The sequence below is a fragment of the Trachemys scripta genome, chromosome 3 (assembly GCF_013100865.1).
Source record: "Trachemys scripta elegans isolate TJP31775 chromosome 3, CAS_Tse_1.0, whole genome shotgun sequence".
Classification (NCBI taxonomy): Eukaryota; Metazoa; Chordata; order Testudines; family Emydidae; genus Trachemys; species Trachemys scripta.
The window spans coordinates 11,479,092-11,502,749 of record NC_048300.1 but is presented as its reverse complement, the minus strand read 5'-3'; the positions used below and the strand labels follow the sequence as shown (position 1 = coordinate 11,502,749).

At 41.7% G+C, this 23,658-nt stretch overlaps 2 protein-coding genes across 3 annotated transcripts in view; one reads left to right on the top strand and one right to left on the bottom strand.

Annotated features, from left to right (window-relative positions):
• The window catches only part of SLX4IP (SLX4 interacting protein), a 122,293-nt gene extending 112,717 nt beyond the window's left edge, over nucleotides 1–9,576 (bottom strand). Inside the window, exon 1 of the mRNA XM_034764130.1 lies at nucleotides 9,463–9,576. The gene's annotated coding sequence lies outside the window, so the exon portion shown is untranslated. The remainder of the gene's footprint in view (nucleotides 1–9,462) is intronic.
• Nucleotides 9,577–9,877: 301 nt separating this feature from the next.
• Nucleotides 9,878–23,444, top strand: MKKS (McKusick-Kaufman syndrome). Of its 2 annotated transcripts, XM_034764127.1 has the most exons (6): nucleotides 9,878–10,174; nucleotides 16,149–16,180; nucleotides 16,634–18,077; nucleotides 20,763–20,938; nucleotides 21,620–21,730; nucleotides 22,631–23,444. In XM_034764127.1, exons 3-6 carry the CDS (start codon nucleotides 17,087–17,089, stop codon nucleotides 23,069–23,071), a joined length of 1,719 nt encoding a protein of 572 aa, XP_034620018.1. In that variant the 5' UTR covers nucleotides 9,878–10,174; nucleotides 16,149–16,180; nucleotides 16,634–17,086; the 3' UTR covers nucleotides 23,072–23,444. The 2 variants fall into 2 exon arrangements, with proteins under 2 accessions (XP_034620018.1, XP_034620016.1); XM_034764125.1 differs by lacking the exon at nucleotides 16,149–16,180 and having other exon boundaries at nucleotides 9,879–10,174.
• Nucleotides 23,445–23,658: the final 214 nt, after the last annotated feature.

Below are 23,658 nucleotides of genomic sequence, written 5' to 3'. Positions count from 1 at the left end.
AATCCGGCCCGGCCCGCCAGGGGCTTTCCCTGCACAAGTGGTGGAACAAGTTTGGGAACCACTGCCATAAGCATTTGATGGAAAGATGCTTTGCCATATTTTGTAGTAGTTCCCACCTCTTTCTAGGCAGTTGTACGTTAGGAAGTAATATTGAAGCATCAGCTCTCNCAGGGAAAGCCCCTGGCGGGCCGGGCCGGATTGTTTACCTGCCGCGTCCGCAGGTTCGGCCGATCGCGGCTCCCAGTGGCCGCGGTTCGCTGCTCCAGGCCAATGGGAGCTGCTGGAAGCGACGGCCAGTACGTCCCTCGGCCCATGCCGCTTCCAGCAGCTCCCATTGGCCTGGAGCAGCGAACCGCGGCCAGTGGGAGCCGCGGTCGGCTGAACCTGCGGACGTGGCAGGTAAAGAAACCGGCCCGGCCCACCAGGGGCTTTCCCTGCACAAGCAGTGAACAAGTTTGGGAACCACTGGCTTATTGCATTACAGACATCCCAAGAATCAGAGAGAGCTAGCCTCTTATCTGACTACCCCAGGCTGCATCTTGGTGGTGATGCTTGCATGAGAGGTCAGGTGCATAGAGGCTGCAGCTATCAGGCCCTGCTACAAAAAGATTGGGGATCTGTCTATCATCCAAAAATATTCTGGTGTCAGAAAGCCACAGTAGGGCTGGTCTACACTGGAGGGGGTCGATGTAAGATACGCAACTTCAGCTACGGGAATAGTGTAGCTGAAGTCGACGTACCTTATTTCAACTTACCTCCCGTCCTCACGGCGTGGGATCGACGGCTGGGGCTCCCCCGTCGACTCCGCTACCACCGCTCGCCCTGATGGAGTTCCGGAGTTGACGGGAGCGTGTTTGGGGATCGATATATCTCATCTAGATGAGATGCGATATATCGATCCCCGATAGATTGATCGCTACCTGCCAATCCGGCGGGTAGTCTGGTCATACCCTTAGTCTCACAGTGTTTCAAACAGAACATTACCACAGAGAAAAATTCCCTCCTAGAATGCAAAATACATCAGTGGATTGAAAAAGAAATGCGAGAAAATTCATAAGATATCCAGCAAATTAATTTACAATCACGTGAGTTGAGGTTCAAAGGTGCCCTAATTTGTACAAAATCCCACTCTCTTCCTGCTCAGACAGACAGAAGAGAGTTTGAAGACAGAACTAATATAAATGACTCCAGTGGGAGCCGCGATCAGCCGAACCTGTGGACGCTGCAGGTAAACAAACCGGCCTGGCCTGCCAGGGTGCTTACCCTAGTGGGCCGCGAGCCAAAGGTTGCTGAAACATGAGCTACCTTACCCAGCAGGGGTGAATTGTTCCCTCCATTGTAGGCGGAAATGGGCCAGCAATACTTAAGACACATAGCTTTGAGAGTTCCCAGGCTAAATAAGACACAAGAGGGTGAGATCTAGTACAACTGGTACCCTTTGGAGTGAAAAGTGTGCTTCCAGGAAACAGTGTACTGTACATGACATGCCATCAGCCTGTCTAGACCCATAAACTCATCTATGTGCATAAATAAAAGTCTGTAGACATTATTCAGGTGATTAAAAAACCAATCCCTCACTCCCTCACAAAAAAGCCCACTTTTATTTATAGAAGCATTTTTTAAAAAAAGGATCAAATGCATTGTTTTAATATGTAATTTTGTATAACTATTGAAGGTGACGTAGTTAGGCCTCCAACTCAACTGAAACAGAAGTGTTAGAAGCAAAGGAAGTTTCAGGAGCAGAAGAGCCTCCTTCACACATGATGACATGCTGAGTGAAAAGGAGAGCTGGTCTATTTCCAGCAAACAATTTGACTATTTTAAGCTAGTGTGGGGTCCAGTGGATAGAGCCTTAGACAGGGAATCAGGAGACCTGGATTCCATTATGCCAGTGCCCTGCTGTGTGACCATGGGCATGTCACGTCAGACCTCTTTTTCTCCTACTGCCATTTGTCTGTCTTTTTAGACTATAAACTCCTCACAGTAGGGACTGCCTCTTACTATGTATATGTACAGTGCTTAGCACAATGTTGCCCCAATGTCATCTGGGGCCTCAAGAGAGTACTGTAAAACAAATGATAGCTTATTTGTTCATTAATTATCTACAAACACTTCCTTTTTTACAAATCTGTGTAAAAGGATTACTTGCACAAACTACAACTTTGCTTCATATATTTACAATTAATATATTTGCTTCATGAGTCTGGTCACTAAATTCACATACTATTGTCTATGTTATTTGGCTGTTTGACTCCCAAACCTACAGAGTGGACACAATCAGAGCAAGTACTCATATGAACATACATGCATTGCTATTTGCATGCAAATAAGTATTAATTCAAACATTTGCAATGCTTTTCCTTTTTGCAAACATTATTGCAAATATCAGACTTGCAAATAAACAGGAAAAAGAATATCAGTGAAACAAACATGAGGTTTTAATTCAAGTGGATGTTTGCAAAAACTTTCTGGAAATATTTATCGAATTCTAGCAAAAATTCCATCTGAAGCATACAGTGAGACAGGTTCTTTACCACTAAAATTCTTTACCTGGAGGTTAACTGGATAAGAGCTTTAGAAACTGTAAATGGAAAGATTTGGGCATCAAAATCAATTGACAGCACCTGATACACTTTATATCTGCACTTGACATTACTGTGATGTTGTTCAAATGAAAGAAAATGCTAGTAAGAAGAGACAGCAAGATGCATTAAAATCTGGAAGGTTAAAGGCCTTGAAACTATTTATTATTTAAGACTTGATGTGCTCAGTACTATACAGGATAAAATAGAGAATTTAACATTAACAATAAGAGATGAAGCCATAAGGCAAGTATTTAGTTGTTAAAATTATTCTCCTTAGAAAACAAGGAAGAAAAAGCAGTAATAGATGGAAAATAATATGTTCTTAATACGTATGATCGTCAAGCGCAGGGATGACCACTGTATTGCTTTGAAATACATCTAAGGACCACAGCCAAAATATGAAGGGGCTTTTGGCACTAGATCAAGAGCTTGCCTTGGGAACTGGAAGTCCTTTTCGTACCTTTTAACATTACTTTTATGCCCAGCTGTGTGTAAACCTGAAATATGGAGCACTCCAGATTCAACTATGCGCCTGAACATACCATTCTTTAAGTAGAAAGTGTTATGGTGTAGCAACTCAGTGAGAGAGGTACACAGTTAGGGCAAAGTTCACCAAGATTAACTCTATTGTTAATCTCAACAGCCCACCCACCTGTTACAGACAAGCTGTCAAACACTGTTCCAAGAGAAGAATTAAAGTTAGATGAAGAACATGTGGAATACAGAAAAATATATAATAAGGAGCAAATTAGACGCACAGTACTTGAAATAAGATTTGTCATCTATGTATTCCCAGTACCAGGATGTAGTATGGAAGAGGACCATGAGGCCAGATTCTCAAAGATATTTAGGTTCCTAAAGATCTTCATCCCAAGGTACTTAGGCACCTAGGCACTTCTGAAAATCCCACTAGGCACCTATCTGCATCTTTAGGTGCCTAAATACCTTACAAATATGGCTCTTAGACCTTACCAACACTAACATTAGGGAAATCTCCCACTATTGACACATCGTAATTGAGATGGACTATGAAATACATAACCATCACTGAGGAAGGCCCAAGAACAAATGTATCAGGGGAAAAAGTAAATGACATATTAAAGATTATGAAGATGCTAGAGTAGCAATACATGTTATTGTTTAAATGCAGTAGGTGCACCACCGGTGAATTAAAAATAATGGAGAATTATAAGAAGAGTGTGCTGTTGGGACCCTGTACCTAGCTACTTAGCTCTGAACATGAGTAATTAATGACAAAATGGCAATCCCTTCTTCTGCATTTTACTGAACAAAGCTTTATTTAATTATCTATTAATAATTTCCTTCTGCTAGAACTAGAAGCTGAACAACCTCTTTACATATTGCTCAAATAGTCCTAAAACAGATAATATTTAATTTAATTAAATATGGCAAACAGGTTGGGAAAAAAGTTAACAATTAGTGCCCCAGAAATAAATTACAGGAAATGTTAAAATCTTTTTACACTGCTAATTTTCTAATAAAGTGTCTGGAAACTTACACAAAACAAATAGATGACCTAGGGCTTGATCGAAGCCCAATTAAATCAGTGAAGACTCCCATTGACTTCAGCGGCTTTAAAACAGGCCCTTAGTGTAACGCAGGCATTGAAATTCTCTTTTTTTAATCACTGGTCCAGCAGTGCTTGGAAAAGTTTCCTACTCCTAAAAACGTTTGTATTCAATAAAGTATTTCTAGCTCTGATAGATCATATCAGATGCTTCTAGCTTGGCTAATCTAGGACCTTGTAAACCAATTATTCCCAAATTCATAGACTCATAGGACTGGAAGGGACCTCAAGAAGTCATCTAGTCCAGTCCCCTGCATTCATGGCAGGACTAAGTATTATCGATACCATTACTGACAGGTGTTTGCCTAACCTGCTTTTACAAATCTCCAATGATGGAGATTCCACAACCTCCCTAAGCAATTTATTCCAGTGCTTAACTACCCTGACAGTTACAAAGTTTTTCCTAATGTCCCACCTAAATCACCCTTGCTGAAATTTAAGCCCATTGCTTCTTGTCCTATTCTAAGAGGTTAAGGAGAATAATTTTTCTCCCTCCTCCTTGTAACAATCTTTTATGTATTTGAAAACTGTTATGTCCCCTCTCAGTTGTCTCTTCTCCAGACTAAACAACCCCATTTTTTTTCCAATCTTCCCTCCTAGGTCATGTTTTCTAGACCTTTAATCATTTTTCTTGCTTCTCTCTGGACTTTCTCCAATTTGTCCACACATTTCCCGAAATGTGGCACCCAGAACTAGACACAATACTCCAACTGAGGCCTAATCAGCGTGGAGTAGAACGGAAAAATTACTTTTCATGTCTTGCTTATAACACTCCTACTAATACATCCCAGAATGATGTTTGCTTTTTTTGCAAGTGTTACACTGTTGATTGTTCAGCTCTGCCTGTGGACACTAGTGTAGACTCATCTTAGAAGGGCTCAGGTGTGTTCACCATCTTGTCATCTACCCAGGCTCTGGATTTTTCAAACCCATAATTTCCAATCCACTCTGATCAGGGTTAAACACAGTGATAAAAATGCTAAAGTCTTGTCCATACTACAGCTACTACTGATGGAGTTACAACTGCTGAGAATTACTGGTCTGAAAAAGAACCTAGAGTAAACATTTTATAGTGTGGGTGTCGCTTAAACTTATATTTTGATGTGTTATTAATGTTAACTGTGTAAAGTGCGAACAAAGAAATTTGGGGGGTAAATGCCAAGGGGGCAGGCAGCATGGGGGGTGGCAAGTTTTGGAGTGAATGCAAAGGGGCGGCTGGCAGCAATGGGAGTGGTGAGGTTTGGGGAGTGAATGCAAAGGGCACAAGCAGCACCAGCAATGAGGACTGGTTTGGAGTGAATGCAACGGTGGCAGGCAGGTAGCACTGGGGGTGAGGTGGTTTGGGAGTGAATGCGAAAGGGGCAGGAAGATTTAGGAAGAATGCAAAGGGGGCAGACAGCACTGGCAGTGGGGAAGGTGGGGGGTGAATTCAAAGGGGGTGGGGAAGTTTGGGGGAGTGAATGCAAAGGGGGCAGGCAGCACTAAGCATGGGGCAGTTTGGGGGTGAATTAGGGTGACCAGACAGCAAATGTGAAAAATCGGGACGGGGTGGGGGGTAATAGGAGCCTATAAAAGAAAAAGACCCCAAAATCAGCACTGTCCCTATAAAATTGGGACATCTGGTCACCCTAGGGTGAATGTAAAGGGGGCATGGAGATTTGGGATGAATGAAAAGGGGGCAGGCAGCACTAGGAAGGTGGGGAAGTTTGGGGGTGAATGCAAAGGCAGAAGGGATGATGGAGGGGGTGAATGCAAAAGGGAAAGGCATAAGAACATAAGAATGGCCATACTCGGTCACCAGTATCCTGTCTTCGGACAGTCACCAATGCCAGGTGCTTCAGAAGGAATGAACAGAATAGGCAATTATCAAATGATCCACTCCCTGTTGTTCAGTCCAAACTTCTGGCAATCTAAAGCTAGGGGCACCCAGACCATGGGGTTGCATCCCCAAATATCGTAGCTTATAACTGTTGATGGACCTATCCTCCATGAATTTATCTAATTCTTTTTTGAACCCAGTTACAGTTTTGGCCTTCTCAACATCCCCTGGCAATGAGTTCCGCAGCTTGACTGTGCATTGTGTGAAGAAGTACTTCCTTTTGTTTGTTTTAAACCTTCTGCCTATTAATTTCATTGGCTGACCCCTGGTTCTTGTGTTATGTGAAGGAGTAACACTTCCTTATTCACGTTCTTCCCCCCATTCATGATATTATAGCCCTTTATACCGCCCTCCCCATCTCTTTTCTAAGCTGAAAAGTCCTAGTCTTTTTAATCTTGATTCATGGTACCTGTTCCATACCCTTAATCATTTTTGTTGCCCTTCTCTGTACCTTTTCCAATTTTAATATATCTTTTTTGAGATGGGACAACCAGAACTGAACACAGCATTCAATCTGAGGACAAGCCATGGATTTATAAAGTGGCACTGTGATATTTACTGTCTGATTATCTTAGGGTTACCACATGTCCGGATTTTCCTGGACATGTCCGGCTTTTTGGTCCTCAAATCCCCATCCAGGGGGAATTGCCAAAAAGCCGAACATGTCTGGGAAAATGCTTTGCCGGCAGCCCCGGCCCCTGCTTACCTTAGAGCAGCTCCGGCGCCGGCGGCTGCTGCTGCTCCCCCCAGACACCTCAGCTCTGCGTAGCTGAAGAGCCGAGCTGTCCGAGCGCTACCAGGTTCACAGTTTGCTGGGCAGCCCCCAGACCTCGCACCCCCGGCCGGGCGCTTCCCCAGCGCAGCCGAAGCGTTGGGAGGGGAAGCACCCGGCCGGGGGCGCAGGGTCTGGAGGCTGCCCGGCAAACCGTGAAGCCAGTAGCACTCGGGCAGCTGTTTCGCGTGGCTGGGAGGAGGAAGGGGAATGCGGGACGCTCAGGGGAGGGGGCGGACTTGGGGCGGGGACTTTGGGGGGGGGGTTGGAGGGGGGGCAGAGTGGGGGCGGGGCCGGGGGCGGGGGAAGGGGTGGGGCTGGGGCCCCATGGAGTGTCCTCTTTTTTAAATGTTTTAATATGGTAACCCTAATTATCTATCACTTTCCTAATGGTTCCTAACATTCTTAGCTTTTTCCCACTGCACACTGAGTGAATGTTTTCACAGAACTATCCACAATGACTGCAAGGTCTCTTTCTTGAGTGCTAACAGCTAATTTAGAACCCATCATTTTGTATAGACCATTGGGATTATGTTTTCCAATGTGCATTACTTTGCATTTATCAGCATTTAATATTATCTGCCATTTTGTTGCCCAGTAACCCAGTTTTGTGAGATCCCTTTGTAACTCCTCACAGTCTGCTTTGGACTTAACTATCCTGATATTGTCTGCAAATCTTGCCATCTTAGCATTTACCCCTTTTTCCAGATCACTTATGAATATGAATAAGTTTGCACTGGTCCCAGTACAGATCCCTAGGGAACCCCACTACAGTAACTCCTCACTTAAAGTCATCTGGGTTAATGTTGTTTCATTGTTATGTTGCTGATCAATTAGGGAACATGCTCGTTTGTGCAATGCTCCCTTCTAACGTCATTTGGCAGCCGTCTGCTTTGTCTACTGCTTGCAGGAAGAGCAGTCCATTGCAGCTAGCTGGTGGGGGCTTGGAACCAGGGTGGACCTGCGGCCCCCTATCAGCTCCCCACTCCCCAAAATTCCCTGTCCAGCAGCTGCCTGCAGTTCAGCTGTGTTCCTCCCCCCACTGCCATGTGCTGCTCTTGCCCTCTGCCTTGGAGCTGCTCCCTGAGACTCCTGCTTGCTGTGCCGGGGGGAGGGAAAGAAGAGGGGGGGTTAATGTCAGGATGTCCCCCTCCCTCCTGCTCCTGCACCCCACTTACCCCATCTTCCATAGAGCTGGGGGAGGGGGGACGGGACACCAGGGCTCAAGAGGGAGGGAGCTTGCAGCAGCTGCCCTCTCAACAAGCTGATCTAATTAACAAGGCAGTGTACTTAAGGGAAATGCACATATCTTCCCTCCATTCCTGCTGCCTTGTGTAGAGAGAGAGTTAACCCTTGAGGGCTCAGCCAATTGCTAGTTCATCATTTAGCAGTAAGGGAAATATCCCACCCTCTGACTCCTCCACCTCAACCAAGCTTCACAGTCATCATCACTGTGTACCAGTATTAAATTGTTTGTTTAAAACTTATACTCTGTGTGTATATATATATAAAATATAGTCTTTTGTCTGGTGAATTTTTTTTCCCTGGAACCTAACCCCCTCATTTACATTAATTCTTATGGGGAAATTGGATTCGCTTAACATCGTTTAGCTTAAAGTTGCATTTTTCAGGAACATAACTATAACATTAAGCAAGGAGTTACTGTATTTACCTTTCTCTCCTCTCTGAAAACTGACTATTTATTCATTCCCTTTGTTTCCTGTCTTTTAACCAGTTACCAATCCATGAGAGGGCTTTCCCTCTTAGTCCATGACTACTTGCTTACTTTGTATCTGAGCCTTTGGCAAGGGACCTTGTCAAAGGCTTTCTGAAAGTACAAGTACACTGTATCAGGGGTTCTCAAACTGGGGGTCGGGACCCCTCAGGGGGGTCACGAGGTTACTACATGGGGGGTTGTGAGCTGTCAACCTCCACCCCAAACCCCGCTTTGCCTCCAGTGTTTATAATGGTGTTAAATATATAAAAAAGTGTTTTTAATTTATAAGCGCGGGTCGCACTCAAGAGACTTGCTATGTGAAAGGGGTCACAAATAAAAAAGTTTGAGAGCCACTGCACTATATCCACTGGATTCCCCCTTGTCAACCACCCTCCAAGAATTCTAATAGATTGGGAGGCATGATTTCCCTTTACAAAAGTCATGTCGACTCTTCCCCCAACAAATTGTGTTCATCTACATGTCTGATTATTCTAATTCAGATAGCACTGGGGGTGGGGTGGTTTGGGGGTGAAAGCAAAGAGGGCAGGGAAGTTTGGGGGTGGGTGACGGCAAAGGGGACAAACAACACTAGCAATTAGGGAACATGCAGTGGGTTGGTTTGGGGGTGAATGCAATGGGAGCAGAGACAGGTTGGGGGGTGAATGTAAGGGGTGGCACCCAGGGGCGATAGATTGGCCATTCACTGCAGGGGGCAGGACTGAGCACTGAACACCAAGCAGTGGCAACAGCTGGGGAAGGGTGCGCTGAGCAGGACGAGAGCTGGAGGCGGGGGGTCATCGGGGGCAGGGCCCCTGGAGGTGTGCGGGGGAGGGGTGTTTATTTGGGGAGTAGATTATATTGCAGTAGAAACAGGGGCATATCCGCCCGATCTGAACGGGCCCGGGGGGGGGGGATACTCACGCTCCTGCCCCTCCCTCCACCGCGTGTGTCGCTCTCGCTCGCCTGCACCGGCTTCTCTGCCCCTATCCAAAATGGCCGCTCGATGGAGCCTCTCTGCCCCAATCCAATATGGCGTCTCCTTGCCTCAATCCAAAATGGCGACCAAACCACCCCAGGCCTTTATTCCACCTGGAATGGCAACACGCATTGACATCCGGGTGTTTCCCTTAGTGGCCCTCCGGTGTCACGTGACCCGGGACGGCCAACGAAAGATCGGTTCTGTGCTAAAAGCAAGGAAATTTGAGTTAACCACAATTAAATCGATTGGAAAGAGGTGGGGAGGCTTTGGGACGATAATTCCCACTCGCGGGAGAAGCGGGTTACAAAAAGCGTATGTAATTGGCCATCCTCCGACCGTTAGGGTTTGGATTATATAGGTGCCTACACAGATGCCTGAGGGACCTGACGACATGTTTTTAACACGTCCCGTTGTCCGGGCATTTTCCTGAGTAAAAACCAGCTTGAAATCCCCGTTAGGAGATTTCCGGGAGGAGAGTAGCTCTGGGGCTCAGACAGGCGTTTGACTAAGCCACCACCTCTCCCTAGCAAAGGACCTGCACCGGCTTCTTGGACTGTCCTTGGGCCGGGGTTGCTCGCGCGCGGGCAGCAGGCGTTGGCGGCCGCCGGTTGGTCGCCCCGTGAGGGGGAGTTGGCGGGTGGTGTGCGAGTGGAGGTGAGGAGGATGGGGGGGAGTGAGCGGGGCTGATGCCTGCTGGGAATGGGTAGAGGGAACAGGGCTGCGGGTTAGGGGAGGCGGCTGGTCCCCCCCCCCCCCTTGACTTGTTCGTAGGGGGCGGGGCGTGACCCGCACACACACACACACACACCCGCTTGTTGGCTGGGGTCAGATCCTGACCTGTGAAGTCAATGGGAGCAGGCCCTAAGCCCGCCCTTCGCTCCTCTGCTCTGACCCCCTTATGTGTGTCACAGGCCGCACCTGACACGGGGCTAGGCTGTTAGGGGCCACGGGCAGAGAATAGGCGGGACCAGGCTCACCAGTGTCCCAACACCTCACCCACCCATCCCCCCCCCATGGCAGGGAAATGATTCAGTGAGATAGGTGCAGATACTGGCAGATTACCTACAGGTGCTGCAGAGAAAGGCAGAAAAGCCCCAAGGCCCCTGCCAATCTGGGGGGAAATCCCTTTCTGACCCCTCATAGGGAGATCAGCTGGAGCATAAGCCCGTGAGCAAGAGCCGGCCAGGCAAGCACCTGAAAACGAGAGAAAACTTGGAGTCCCCTCAAAGCCCCAGTGGTGTCCCAACTCCCAGTTCTGTCGGGTTTTGGGTGTTTTTTTCTTTCCCACACTTGAGCTGCAGTCCCTAGACAGTGGGGTTACAGAGAATCTGTGTGCCTGAGGCCAAAATCCAACCCAGGTCTCCTGAATCCCAGTCCAGTGCCTTTTGCAAACCACTAGATTGTAACCCCCCCCCCCCCTCGAGATTCAAAAAAGGCCCTCGGGTCACTAGGCATTGAAAGTTTTGTTACAATCTAAAGCAAAGAAAATCTTGCATGCACGCACTGCTCACTGTATGTCCCTTAGTGTCAAGTATTCTGTGGCAAGCTCCCAAAACACACAGTCAAGAAGGGTTGCTAAACTGCAAGGATTTAGAAACACTGCCCTTCCTTCCCCTCCCTGCCTTTTTGAGTTTACAACAGCATTTCCCACATTAGTAGAGCTGGTTAATTTTTATCACGTTTTGAAATGCTATGGAGGAGGGGGAATTGAGAAATTGTTGGATTATTTTTAATCAGCTCTAATCATGATGATAATGTTTAGCTCTCATCTGTTGCTTGTCACATATAGATTTCAGTGTTTTACAGAGGAGGTATTTATCAGCACCAGATCCTTCTACCGCACAGACATACCTATAGTGTTAGGAAAACTAACTCTATACCTGAGCAATTCTCAGAGCCCTTCATAATGCAATCTGTGGTTTAGAACAGCTCTACATTATAAACTTTTGCCCAGATAGCAATGTTGATTGGGGTGTATTTTTGTGTGTGTGACATTTCTATAGTTGCAAAAGTCCTGCGGTAGATGCAATTATACCAGCATAAAAGTGCTTTAGGACTGTGTAGCTTATTTTGCTTGCCAAATTGGTATAAACTATACTGGCAAACGTATTTCTTTCCTGCATCTACTCTAGGAGGGTTTGCAGCAATAGTTATTCCAGCAGACCTTTTCAAATGTAGACCTGGCCTTAGTGTTTCAAGATATTTGAAAATATTAGGACTTTGTGGGGGAAAGATCTGACTAGTTCTAGGGGTCAGGCTTATATTTTATAACAGCCCTTCAAAAATCTTTCTACTCCAGAAGAGTTGCTGCTTACCTCTCCCCCTACTTTCTTTCCACCCTCCCACTCAACCCTCACCCCAAAACCACACCCAGAAAACTTGGAGGATGGTTGGGTGTGAGTGGGAGAAGTATGGAACAGGTTTTTGTGGTGGGAAGGGATTGCTAGGGAGCGTCCGCCATGCAGACGCTAGCATGCTCTCATTCAGTCAGGTACATCTGCCCCTGTCCCTATGTGGCCCTGCATCCTCTCCCTCATCCCCATGAATCCTTGCATCCTCACTCACCCACTCCTTCCCCATATGCCCCTGTGCCCCCACTCCCTCAATGTGTCCCTGCATGCACCTTCCTTCCCCTGTCCCCCTGTGTCTTTGCACCCCAAATCCCATTCAGCCCCCGCCCTCGTCTGTTCCCCCCCAGCCCTTTTGAACCCGAGTCTGACCCTCCCCCTGTAGCCCCATGTACCCCATGCTGTCTCTCCTACCATATCCCATGCCTCCTGACCTGGCCCCACAGGCAGGGTGCTGTGAGGAATGCAGCCTCTTTCTCTTCCCTGTCCTCAGCTGGGGCTACTCCTGCCTGGGAGTGGCTGCTCTGTTCTGGTGCAACAGTGGCTCCTGGTGAGTGAAAGGAGTAACTGCAGCACCTTTCTGGCAGAATGTATTTTCTGTGGGGAAAAAAAATCTGCGTGGCACATGAATTCTGTGCATCCGCAGTGGTGCAGAATTCCCCCAGGAGTAAATATAGCACAAGACGCTTGTATTACTAAAGATAATGAGACCCTGACCGTGAGGGTTAAAATCTGGGTTCTTATCAATAGTAGGACTTCCTGTGGGTATAAGAGTGTTTTGCTTGGTGGGGAAGGAGGAGAAGTATTCACTAAAACTTATAAAAGGCTGCAGTAAAATATATTCAGGTTAACAATACCATTCAGATAGGTGTTGAAGCTTTTGGTTTTACAGCAGAATATGTTAATGGTTGGGAATCCCCTTGAAAGGGGCAGGGATAAGGTTAGCATGTATGCTCTTGTGAACTAAGCATGGGTTTGGGCAACTGGAGACCTGGATTTTATTTCTGACTGCCACTGAGGTGCAGTGATACTTGGGGGAAGTCGCTTAGGATGTGTCTTCACTGCAAAGAAAACCCAAAACCTTAGCAGCCAGTCCTGGAGTGTGAATCAAGTGATTTGGGCTTATACTATGCAGGTAAAAATAGCTATGTAGACATTCCCACCGAGGCTCTGAGACCCATCCCCTTCACCAGGTTTCAGAGCCCAAGCGGGAATATGTACACAGCTATTTTGTACCCCCATAGCATTAGCCCAAGTCAGTTGACCCAGCTGTTGGGGTTGTGATTTTTTTTTTTGGTAGTGTAGACATACTTTTAGCATCTGTTACCGTGATCTTGCAACATTTACATGGGTGTGTATGTGCTTGCAGAATTGGGGCCAATGTGCCTCAGTTTCTTCCTTTGTAAAACCATTGAAAAGCGCTTTGAGATTTATCAATAAGTGCAAAGTCTTATGATCCTTGCAGATCTTACAGCATTGTATACCCTTTCAGTCTTCTTTGAAAAAGAAAAAAGTTTTACATGCAAAACTGGTATAGTTAAAGCTGCAAAACCTCAACAAAGAGGAAGTAATTATACCAGTATAGCTTATAACTGCATGGGAAACAAGTACAGCAATTAGCATTTCTTTTTAGGTATCTGAACTGAGGTTATTTTTAAAGACAATTTTAAAGTTCACTAAGCAAGGCTTCCTTCTGTCACTTTTTGTTCTTAATCATTTGGCATGCTGCAATATAATTAAAAATGTTAACATTCAGGTTTGGCTGTACTGTGCTATTATAGTGGTTGGAGAGAAATATTTCTTGGAACATGTTTAAAATAAAATGATCAACTGTCTTTACATAGGTAGATGCCAGTATGGGCCTTAAAACCATCTGGAAGGACTACAAAGTTTTGATTGTTATGGGAACTAGCCTTGGGCTGATACACTGGGGGTGGTTTAACATCAAGTCCAATTCTATGTTCCAAACAAAAAGAGAGGATTATGTACCAGAACCTGGCATTGTGACATATGTGATGCAACATGAAAGTCAAAAAAAAGGAAAATAACAGTAGTACTATATATAAAAGGTAAGTTCCCTACTGAGCCAGACTGAAATACTTAATGTAGTATATAATTCATGTGATAATCAATTTTCTAACAATTATGATCTTGTTATAGAAAACTTTTTAGCCTTTTCTTTCTGTTTAATTTTTCTGAAAGCGAGTTAACCCTACCATTATGTACTGAATACACCACACAGCAGGAGTTAGAAGGCAATTCAATACATAAATTACTCTATACCTTTTTCTTGTGTACAGCTCCCATTCTGCTATTACACTCCAAAATCCATCAGTCTTTGTTTTCAAAACTGCAGCTAAATCCTGCTAGACTATAAGTGTTCAGCTAAGTGACTTTTATTATATGGCTTCAAGTTATTTTATTATCTTAAAAAGGCTTTTCAAGTCCATCTAATAAACATATGCAAATCCAAGAGGGTCAACTCTACCAACAAACATGGCTGTCACATTGTAACTTCATAAAATAATGTGTTATGCAAGTTTCAGTAGAATAGAGCTAGCCATAAGTATTTTTGAGGAAAATGAAGACTAAACAAATATGTTTAGAAAAACTTGTGCAGGAGATGTCTAGATAACATAGTGATGTTATATAAAAGCATAGGTAGGTATAGATACTATTGTTTTTAAGGACTTTTGGCACATAAGTAAAGCACTCCATTGTTTCTGAAAAACTTTATAAGTCACCTTTAACTATAAACCCAGATATATAGGGTAAAATCCTGGTTTAATGAAGTTAATGGTAAAACTCCCATTGACTACAATGAGGCCAGGATTCCCCACTCATAGAATCAGTCCTTTCCCACTCCGTATTATTTAAATTCTTACTAAGTAGGAATAAGTGAGATATGCTATTAAAGAAGTAACATTATCAGTGTTGTTATCTTAGGGCTAATTAAATGTTTTAAAATGAATGTATCACTTAATCTCAACTCACAGCACAGTATATTTAAAATCCATATATTAACAACTTGCGCAACAATTTAATTACAAAAACAACAAGGAGTCCAGTGGCACCTTAAAGACTAACAGATTTATTTGGGCATAAGCTTTCATGGGTAAAAAACCTCACTTCTTCAGATGCACAAAAGCTTATGCCCAAATAAATGTTAGTCTTTAAGGTGCAACCGGACTCCTTGTTATTTTTGTGGATACAGACTAACATGGCTACCTCCTGATACTTGACACCAATTTAATTACATAATTTTAGTCTTAATTATTTTTATTACTGGCTTGGTATTTTGTTTTCCACCAGTTTGATGTGGTTTAAGGATTTAAACATGTCTTGAACAAGGTTTCAGAAGTGTAAGCCACTGAGTGCTAAAATGGTGGATGATTATAATAGCTCAAAGAATATTAATTTTAAATTTAAAAATAACCTCTTTAAACTTTGAAGTATTTAGAAGTGAGCTGAGAAAAGTGCGTAAATTTAAACATGTCAAGACGTCACACGGCTACAAGTTAAAGGGCCATTCTATGCCCTCCGCCCCCATAAAAAAGGGAATGAGTTCTTAGACTTCTGAACACAAGAAATCATTTTGTTTTGAAGTGATTGCACATGCAGGGAGGTTGGTATTAATGCACTAGCTTCTTATCTGTATAGATCTAAAGTAATATGAGTCTATCAAAACCAATATAGACTCATATTTTCACACAATCTGTTACAGTTGGTAAGGGCCTGCTCTTTGAAGACTTGGGTAAAATGGCATGGATATTACAAGTCAGCATTGAAGAGGTTAACTGGCAGAAATGCATGTGTTTGAGCAATGCCTTCCCACACTATATTTAACTGTAGCAGGTTTTCTCATCTTAGTTAAAAAGTAGGGCTTTCGATTAATTGAAGTTAACTCAAAAAAATTAATTGTGATTAAAAAAAATAATCGCAGTTTTAATTACACAGTTAAACAATAGAATACTAATTGAAATTTATTAAATATTTTGGATGTTTTTCTATATGTTCATATGTATTGTATTCTGTGTTGTAATTGAAATCAAAGTGTATATTATTATTATAAATACAAGTACTGTAGAGCAGTCTCTTTGTCCTGAAAGTGCAACTTACAAATGTAGAATTTTTGTTACATAACTGCACTCAAAAACAAAACAGTGTAAAACTTCAGAGCCTACAAGTCCACTCAGTCCTACTTCTTGTTCAGCCAATTGCTAAGACAAACAAATTTGTTTAATTTACAGGAAATAATGCCGCCCTCTTTGTATTTACAGTGTCACCAGAAAGTGAGAGCTGGCATTGCAAGGTATTTACATGCCAGATATGCTAAACATTTGTATGCCCCTTAATGCTTCAGCCACCATTCCAGAGGACATGCTTCCATGTTGATGACGCTCATTAAAAAAGTGTTAATTAAATTTGTGACTGAACTCCTTGGGGGAGAATTGTGTGTTCCCTGCTCTGTTTTACCCGCATTCTGCCATATATTTCATGTTATAGCAGTCTTGGATGATGACCCAGCACATGTTGACAGTCCTATTAAAAAGTACTACAGTTAGGTGTTTGTGTGTGCACGCAAACACACTGGGGAAAAATAAAGGTGCCAAATTAGTGGTCTTGCCTTAAATCAATGCTGATTTGCTCAGTTATTGATTATTGACATAGATACAATCTGATTTCTCAGAAGAGACAGTCAGAGTCACTATACAATATATTGTATAAAAGGTTATACTAATATCTTGTTACTTCTTTATTGTAGGTATAATTAACCTTGAAAGTTTGCATCTGCAATCTTACCATCATAAGAAAAGATGAGAAAAACTAGCTGGATTAAAAAGAACTGGCTGCTTGTGGCAGGACTTTCATTTCTGGGTGTCCATCTTGGTACATATTTTATACAAAGAGCTGCAAAGAACTCTGCTAAATCAGCCTTGGAAATTAAGCAAAAGGATCTTGGAGAATGAAGTAATTTTCTGCAATCATCACATATTAATTTATCACTTATAGTTGTATAATTTGTTAAATATTAAACTATGAACAGCTACATGGACATAGTTGTTATTCTGTATGCAAGATTTCTCTTTTATAATGTGCTTGGTTATAAAGAGTAAAAAAATACGTCTGTAGATTAAAACATCTATAATTTATGCATTCAAGGAAAATGGAATAAACTTGAAATTTTGTTGGTCAGAATGAAAATCTTGTCTTGAAGATGTCCCGCACTGAAGCTAAAAAGCCTTCATTGTGTACTAATGACCCTCTAACTAAAGAGAGAATTAGTTTCTCTCTGTCTGTGTTAAGTGGAATAGTAAAGTCTTGCTATGGCCCTACTGGTAGACTCAAACAGCTCCACAATGGTATGGGAGGCTATGTTCGCACAACTTCCCAATCTTCTGCCTTGCTTGGTGGCCTTTCTATCACCCATCCAGTATTAAAGGTTCTGACAGCCTCTGTACAGAATCATATATCACGCTTCAGCGACTGTGGCTTATTTACAGCCATTCTTTGCTGCAGCTTGGTTGAAAATTTTCAAAGAATAAACTTTGCGGCCTGTACTGTCACTAAAATAAGTAGACATCTTTTGAGCTTATGTACTGACTATCTCAAGTCTGAGGCCTGTGGTTGCCGAATATTGGTGGATTTTGACAATATTAAGACTCTTCTTTCTTTGGTACGTAGCATATTAGCAAGCAAACCTGCCTGCATGCTTAACGAAACAGAAGTCAATCACCTCAGCACATCGGTTTTAAAGGCTTTTTTGCTTACAATTCCGCATACCATTGAAACTAATGTTGTTTTAGGAAAGTGTGTAATTGTTCCTGTGAAAGATAAAAGAGTTATGGATTCTACTGTATTTCCTGGACTACTAATAGAAATACCAGAATTTCAATTGGCAAGAACGTTTCCTGTCCAAAGAGTTTCTTCAAGCACTATCAAGATGGCACTCTTCTGTATCTCTATGTCAGGAGACCTTTCCAGTATTGGAGAAGGAACTGTAATTGTCCATCATGGAATTTCTCTAGAAGTAGCAGTATTGGATCAGTTGCTTAATTTAGGAAAGCAGTTGGTTAATGACCAAGTAGGCCTTGTAGTGTGCCAGAAAGTTATCCACCCATCTTTGAAACAATACCTGAAAGAGCACCATGTCATCACTATAGACAGAGTTGGAATATCTATGATGGAGCCCCTGAGTAAAATGACAGGTAATAAATTAACTTTATACATGGCATCCATAATATTAGTCTCAAAGAAAACATAGAAATGTCACAAAGTAAGATTGTAATCCATCTTTCCTGTATCTGAGATGGATGTAGCCATTGTTGTATCTTATGTATCATAAATTTGCTAAGACTGAATAGTGTACTGTTTGAAATCCAACAAACTAGAATCTCATGATATACGTCTTTATTTAAAACTCTTTGGTAAAGAGAGCTCGATCCTGCCTTTACATATGTGGCCATATCCTATAAGTTTTCATAAAAGTCATTACTGCATGTGTCTACACAAGCACAATAACTGATATTTACAAGACAATTACCCACTCTGTTACCTAGACCAGATAGAATCAAGCTCTAAACCCTGTGTTTATATAACATTAAATGATAATGGAGAATTTAATTATTTGGTATAAACACTCGATGTATAGCTCGATGTATAGTAAAATAGAAACCACTTAAAAAAAATTCCACTGGCAAGTAATTCCTTATCAAGGAAATAAGTCGTACGGCTCATGATCCAAGGTGCTGAAAAGCGTGGCTAGATGGTTACAATAGTTAAGTATGTTTTGTGAAATACCAAGACTAGAAATGGTGAGGTTTGCTAGTGAAAAGTGAGAAGAATCTCATCTTTCTAAATATATGTATAGAAATTGCTCCTAGTCCTTTGTGGTGTTGATTTCAGATCACAAAATGACATTCCAATTACTATTTTCCTTTCCTCTCCACTTCAGGTTCAAAAATTTTAGTGTCATGATAGCTGTGACAACAGTTATAGGTAGAAAACACTGCTGTACATTTATACAGTATTATTTGAAAATGTAGGACCTAGCTTCAGATGGTAAAACCTTAAATTCAGCTGCTATAATGTCAGAGTTGTGAGTAGAATTGAAGTGTGTCTGTGTGTGTTCAAGGACAGGGAAGAAGGAACATAAGAATTATATGATAAGGGTCTAATATGTCAGGACTTGCCTTCCTTAGAAAAGCTTTGAAACAATGCAGACTTTTTCAGGATTAGTTAACTTTCAAAGTACTTTAATCCTGAACCAGTGATTGGAAAAAGTTACAGACAGAACCCAAATTCTTTCTGTTTTGCTAGATACTGTAAGAGCTGTGCTCTTATTACTCATTAACTCTTAAGATTTCTGGTGTTCCTTTGCTTTTATGAACCAGTAGCTGTTTTCCTGACTAAAAATAGGACAGTCTCAGGAAATAAGACTTTAATTAATATAAAAATGGCATCGCCAAATACACTCCATTACTACAGTCAAGATTGAAAATAATATCTTATCGTTTTTTGTAACCATCAAATATCTCCCCCTCTGTTTTTAGTTAATCAAATGCCAAAAGTTTGCATACCAAGCATAGTGGTTATCTGGTGCTACTGAGCAGATATTTTTGATGTTATACAAAATGGTGGCTTTCCTCATCAGTTTAAACATCTAGGTACTTGTAATACACTCATCTCTAGTATCGGCATCAGTCTAGAAGCTTCCTTCACTAAGTTATAACAACTTTAGGCTAGGTCAGATTTGGGCCCAATATTTGTGTGCCACTATTCATAAAGAATTAAATAGGGATTCTGTTATGAAGAGCCATAATCTGGTAATGGTGAGGCAGAAGGCCCAAAGTTACAATGGGAAAATGCCTAAAGTAATGCTTTCATTATTTTAAGTCAAATGTCATTTGTTTTACAAAAAAGTTTATACCTATTTAATAGGTCCAACTCATTTTAAACTACTATCCCAGTTGAAGTCTTAGTTCATGTGCATATGTTGTAACTTGAGTTCCTGTTTTCTTTTAATCTCTGCTGCAGCCAGATTGTATCTTAGCAGTTCTTGAGTTTTTCATTGAAGTTGGTTCAGCTATTTTGCTATAACTTTCCAACATACAAAACCCTCAAGAGGGCAAGTCATTGGATCTTTTAAGAGAATGAAATATATGACTATCATAAAGATGAAACCTTTAATGAGGAACAGATTTAAAATTATTTCTATTTGTAAAAAAAAAAAAAAGATGGGAAGTAAAGATTCAGAAAAAAATATATTCCCAGACGACTTTGGTAAAGTCAAGTTAAGGGTAGTCATTTTTTCTCCTTAAATACAATATTTATAAAGTTTTAATTAAAAGTTTGAAAACTAAGAAGTTGTGTTATAATTTTAAATCTCTTTGCTTGCCATCCTGTACAGCAGAAATTCTTTTTCTCCAGTCTTTTCAATCTACCTTTCCAATCTGAGCAAGACATGTCACCAGTGAGACTAGCAGCGCATGGCCACAGCTGATTGGAAACCAGATTTTTCAAACATTAATGGAAACCTTTTCTGGCCAGCTCTACAGCTGACACATGGATGCTGCTTACAGCACTCAGGGCTAGAGTCCCATGGTAAACATTGCTTACAGATGCAAACTTTTTAAATTGCCTAATCTAAATAATAAAATTCCTACTTTTACAATGAACTAGAACCAGAAGCTATATTTTCAAAGCACTGTATTGGTTTGTGTCTGCATAACTTCCATCATAGTTTGAAAATTTACATGTATATGTCTTGAAAAGCATTTGTAACTTTAAAATATAAACAAAACAACCTTTCAGTCCATGTTCTACAAAACACAGTAGACAGCTATTCTGATAAGATAATAGATGCCGTTCTTTGCTTTTTCTTAATTGTACAGGTTCACAGCCCATTGCTGCCCTACATTCTGTATCTCCTACTTGTTATGGCAGTCTGAAGGACTTGCGCACTGAGAGTTTTGTTTCAAAACATTTCTTGCATCTAATTCCTAATGACACACTTGTCTGCAGCTTGATACTCTGTAACAGAAGTGAAATGGCATGGGATGAGCTGAAGGTAGGCAAAGTTTTTCAAAATATCTAATAAAAATGCATACTCTTCTGGAGGGAGAAGGTTGGGAGAGGATTGTGTGAGGAAAGGTTTATTAACTGTTTCAGTCACTATAAAGCGAAGACTTTTCCTTGATCACCAGCCCATCTCCGAAACAGAATTTTTTCCACACCATTTTGCACATAGTTATTTCTCCCCCTTTTTAGAGGCCACCCCCGTGGAAAGAAATGGAGGATGTTATTTCACTTTTTCTCAGTTGTGTGAGGAAAGTTTCAGGGTCACTGCTGACCCTTCACTTGGCAACACTCACACTTGAGTAATTTAGATAGTTAAAGTGTGGTTCTATGCTGACATGGGGCTCCATGTTTGTAACTGATTGAAACTCAGTAAATAATTTTGATTATGCAAAATGAGGAACAGAACCCAGCGCTCTTGGCTGTAATCTGCAATGTTAAGCAGCGTGAATACCAAAAGCTTGTTTGTTCACTCTGTAAGCAGCTATGATACTGAAATCACCCAGAGCAGATCTGTGAGTAAGCAAGTGCCATCTGTACATTTACACTTCTTAGAGAAGAACTGCACTTTAAAAGTATATCCTAAAAAGTAAAATTTTTAAACCTTTTTAAAACAAGATTTTTTTTTCTGCTTTAGTGATATATGCAATGACAAATTTTTCTTGCTCTTCAGCTTGCGTGTCAAACTGCAGAACATGTCTTACAACTAACAATCAAGCAACCATTGGCACTGTTAGGAGGTGGCTGTACAGAAACTCATTTGGCCTCATACATAAGACACAAGGTATGTAAGGCCTTGAGAGGATATTTAAAGCTGCTTAATTCACTTAAGATGACAAGGAATTTAGTTTATATGGGATTACGAACAGAGTTGAAACATCTCACTTGTCCTTAGCAGATTCAGTTGACATTAAGTGTTGCATTTTATTCTCCAAAGAATGACTAATATAAAATGAAACTGTATGAGATTTTAATGTGCTGATAAATATCTGCCTCAGGACTTATTGCATAAGAAATACTGCATTTGTATTCTTTAACAGCTCTTCGGATTTCCATTTACCATAGCAAAAGTTCATTCATTTTATTCCTAGAATATTTAATTGAAAACAAGAAGTGTATAGAATTATTTTGTCTTGAATGCTAATAAGGATAAGACTTTTTTGGCTTTGATTTTACTTGTGGGAAACCTTTGATATTTGAATTGTGCCATCACATTAATAATTTTTCCTCAGTTAAAAATGTTAACTTGGACTACTTGTTAAAAACAAAAACAACAAGGAGTCCGGTGGTGCCTTAAAGACTAACAGATTTATTTGGGCATAAGTTTTCATGGGTAAAAAACCCACTTCTTCAGATGTGTGGAATGACAATTACAAATACAGGCATAAATATATATTGGCACATGAAGAGAAGGGAGTTACCTTACAAGTGGAGAACCAATGTTGAAGACAATTTAGTCAGGGTGGATGTAGTCCACTCCCAATAATTGATGAGGAAGTGTTAATACCGAGAGAGGGGAAATTGCTTTTATTAAAAACAGCAAAGCTGTTATCCAGTAGTTTGGTAGGAGACTATTTTGTGTGTGCTCAATAATAAATAAGATGTTTACTAGTTTGTTTTCCAGTTTGTGCAAAGTACACATATTTACAGTTGTCTAATGATTTTTATTATTTTATCTTTTTAGAGTTTTACCCTTCCTACTAATGTTTTGAAAGCTATAGATTGTTCTCGGACACAATACCAGTTGGTTGCTGATGCCTTTTGCCGCTCGCTGGAGTGTGTAGCTTGCTGCCTGGAGCACGATGATGGTGAAATTCTTACTGATATGGTTTATGGACATTTTTGGTCTATTCCATCAGGTTTTCCCTGTGATTGTAACTGGTCAGATTTAGCTTTGAAGTGTGGTTGTGGGATTTACAATAACCAGCGGAATCTCAATTGGACAGTTTTACGAAGCCAATGTATCCCTTTTGCTCCACAAAGCTGCTCTACTGAGCCTTCTATACACTCTACTGACCATCTTGTACTGGACTGTTTTACTGCAAAATGTAGTGGTCTGCAAGTGGCAGTGGAGACAGCCAATCTGATTTTGGATTTGTCATATATAGTTGAAGATCAAAATTAGTTTAGTTTTCATCTCCATTATTTTGAACTTCATATTTATTTGAAAAAGTTCCAAAGCAGCATAAATAATATACTAAGAGGCTACTATGCAGGAACAGAGTCTATAAACAGAATTTTAATGTCAAGCATAGTTGCTCATTAAGCTACTTGTCTGATTCCTACTCCACTTCAGTTGTCATAGACATTTGCAATTATATTTAATATTTTGTTAGAAAAACTAAACATTAATAGTCTAGTGTGCACTGAGGATATGCCGATATGGCGGGTAGCAATCGATTTATCTGGGATCGATATATTGCGTCTCGTTAAGACGCGATATATCGATCCCCGAACGCGTTCACCGTCGACTCCAGAACTCCACCAGAGCGAGCGGCGGTAGCGCAGTCGACGGGGGAGCCGCGGCCGTCGATCCCGCGCCGTGTGCACCCTAGGTAATTCGATCCAAGATACTTCGATTTCAGCTATGCTATTCGCGTAGCTGAAGTTGCATATCTTGGATCGATCCCCGCCCCAGTGTAGACCAGCCCTCAGACATAACCAAATCTTAGTAACACATGATTGAAAATTCAGACTATAATGTATTCTATC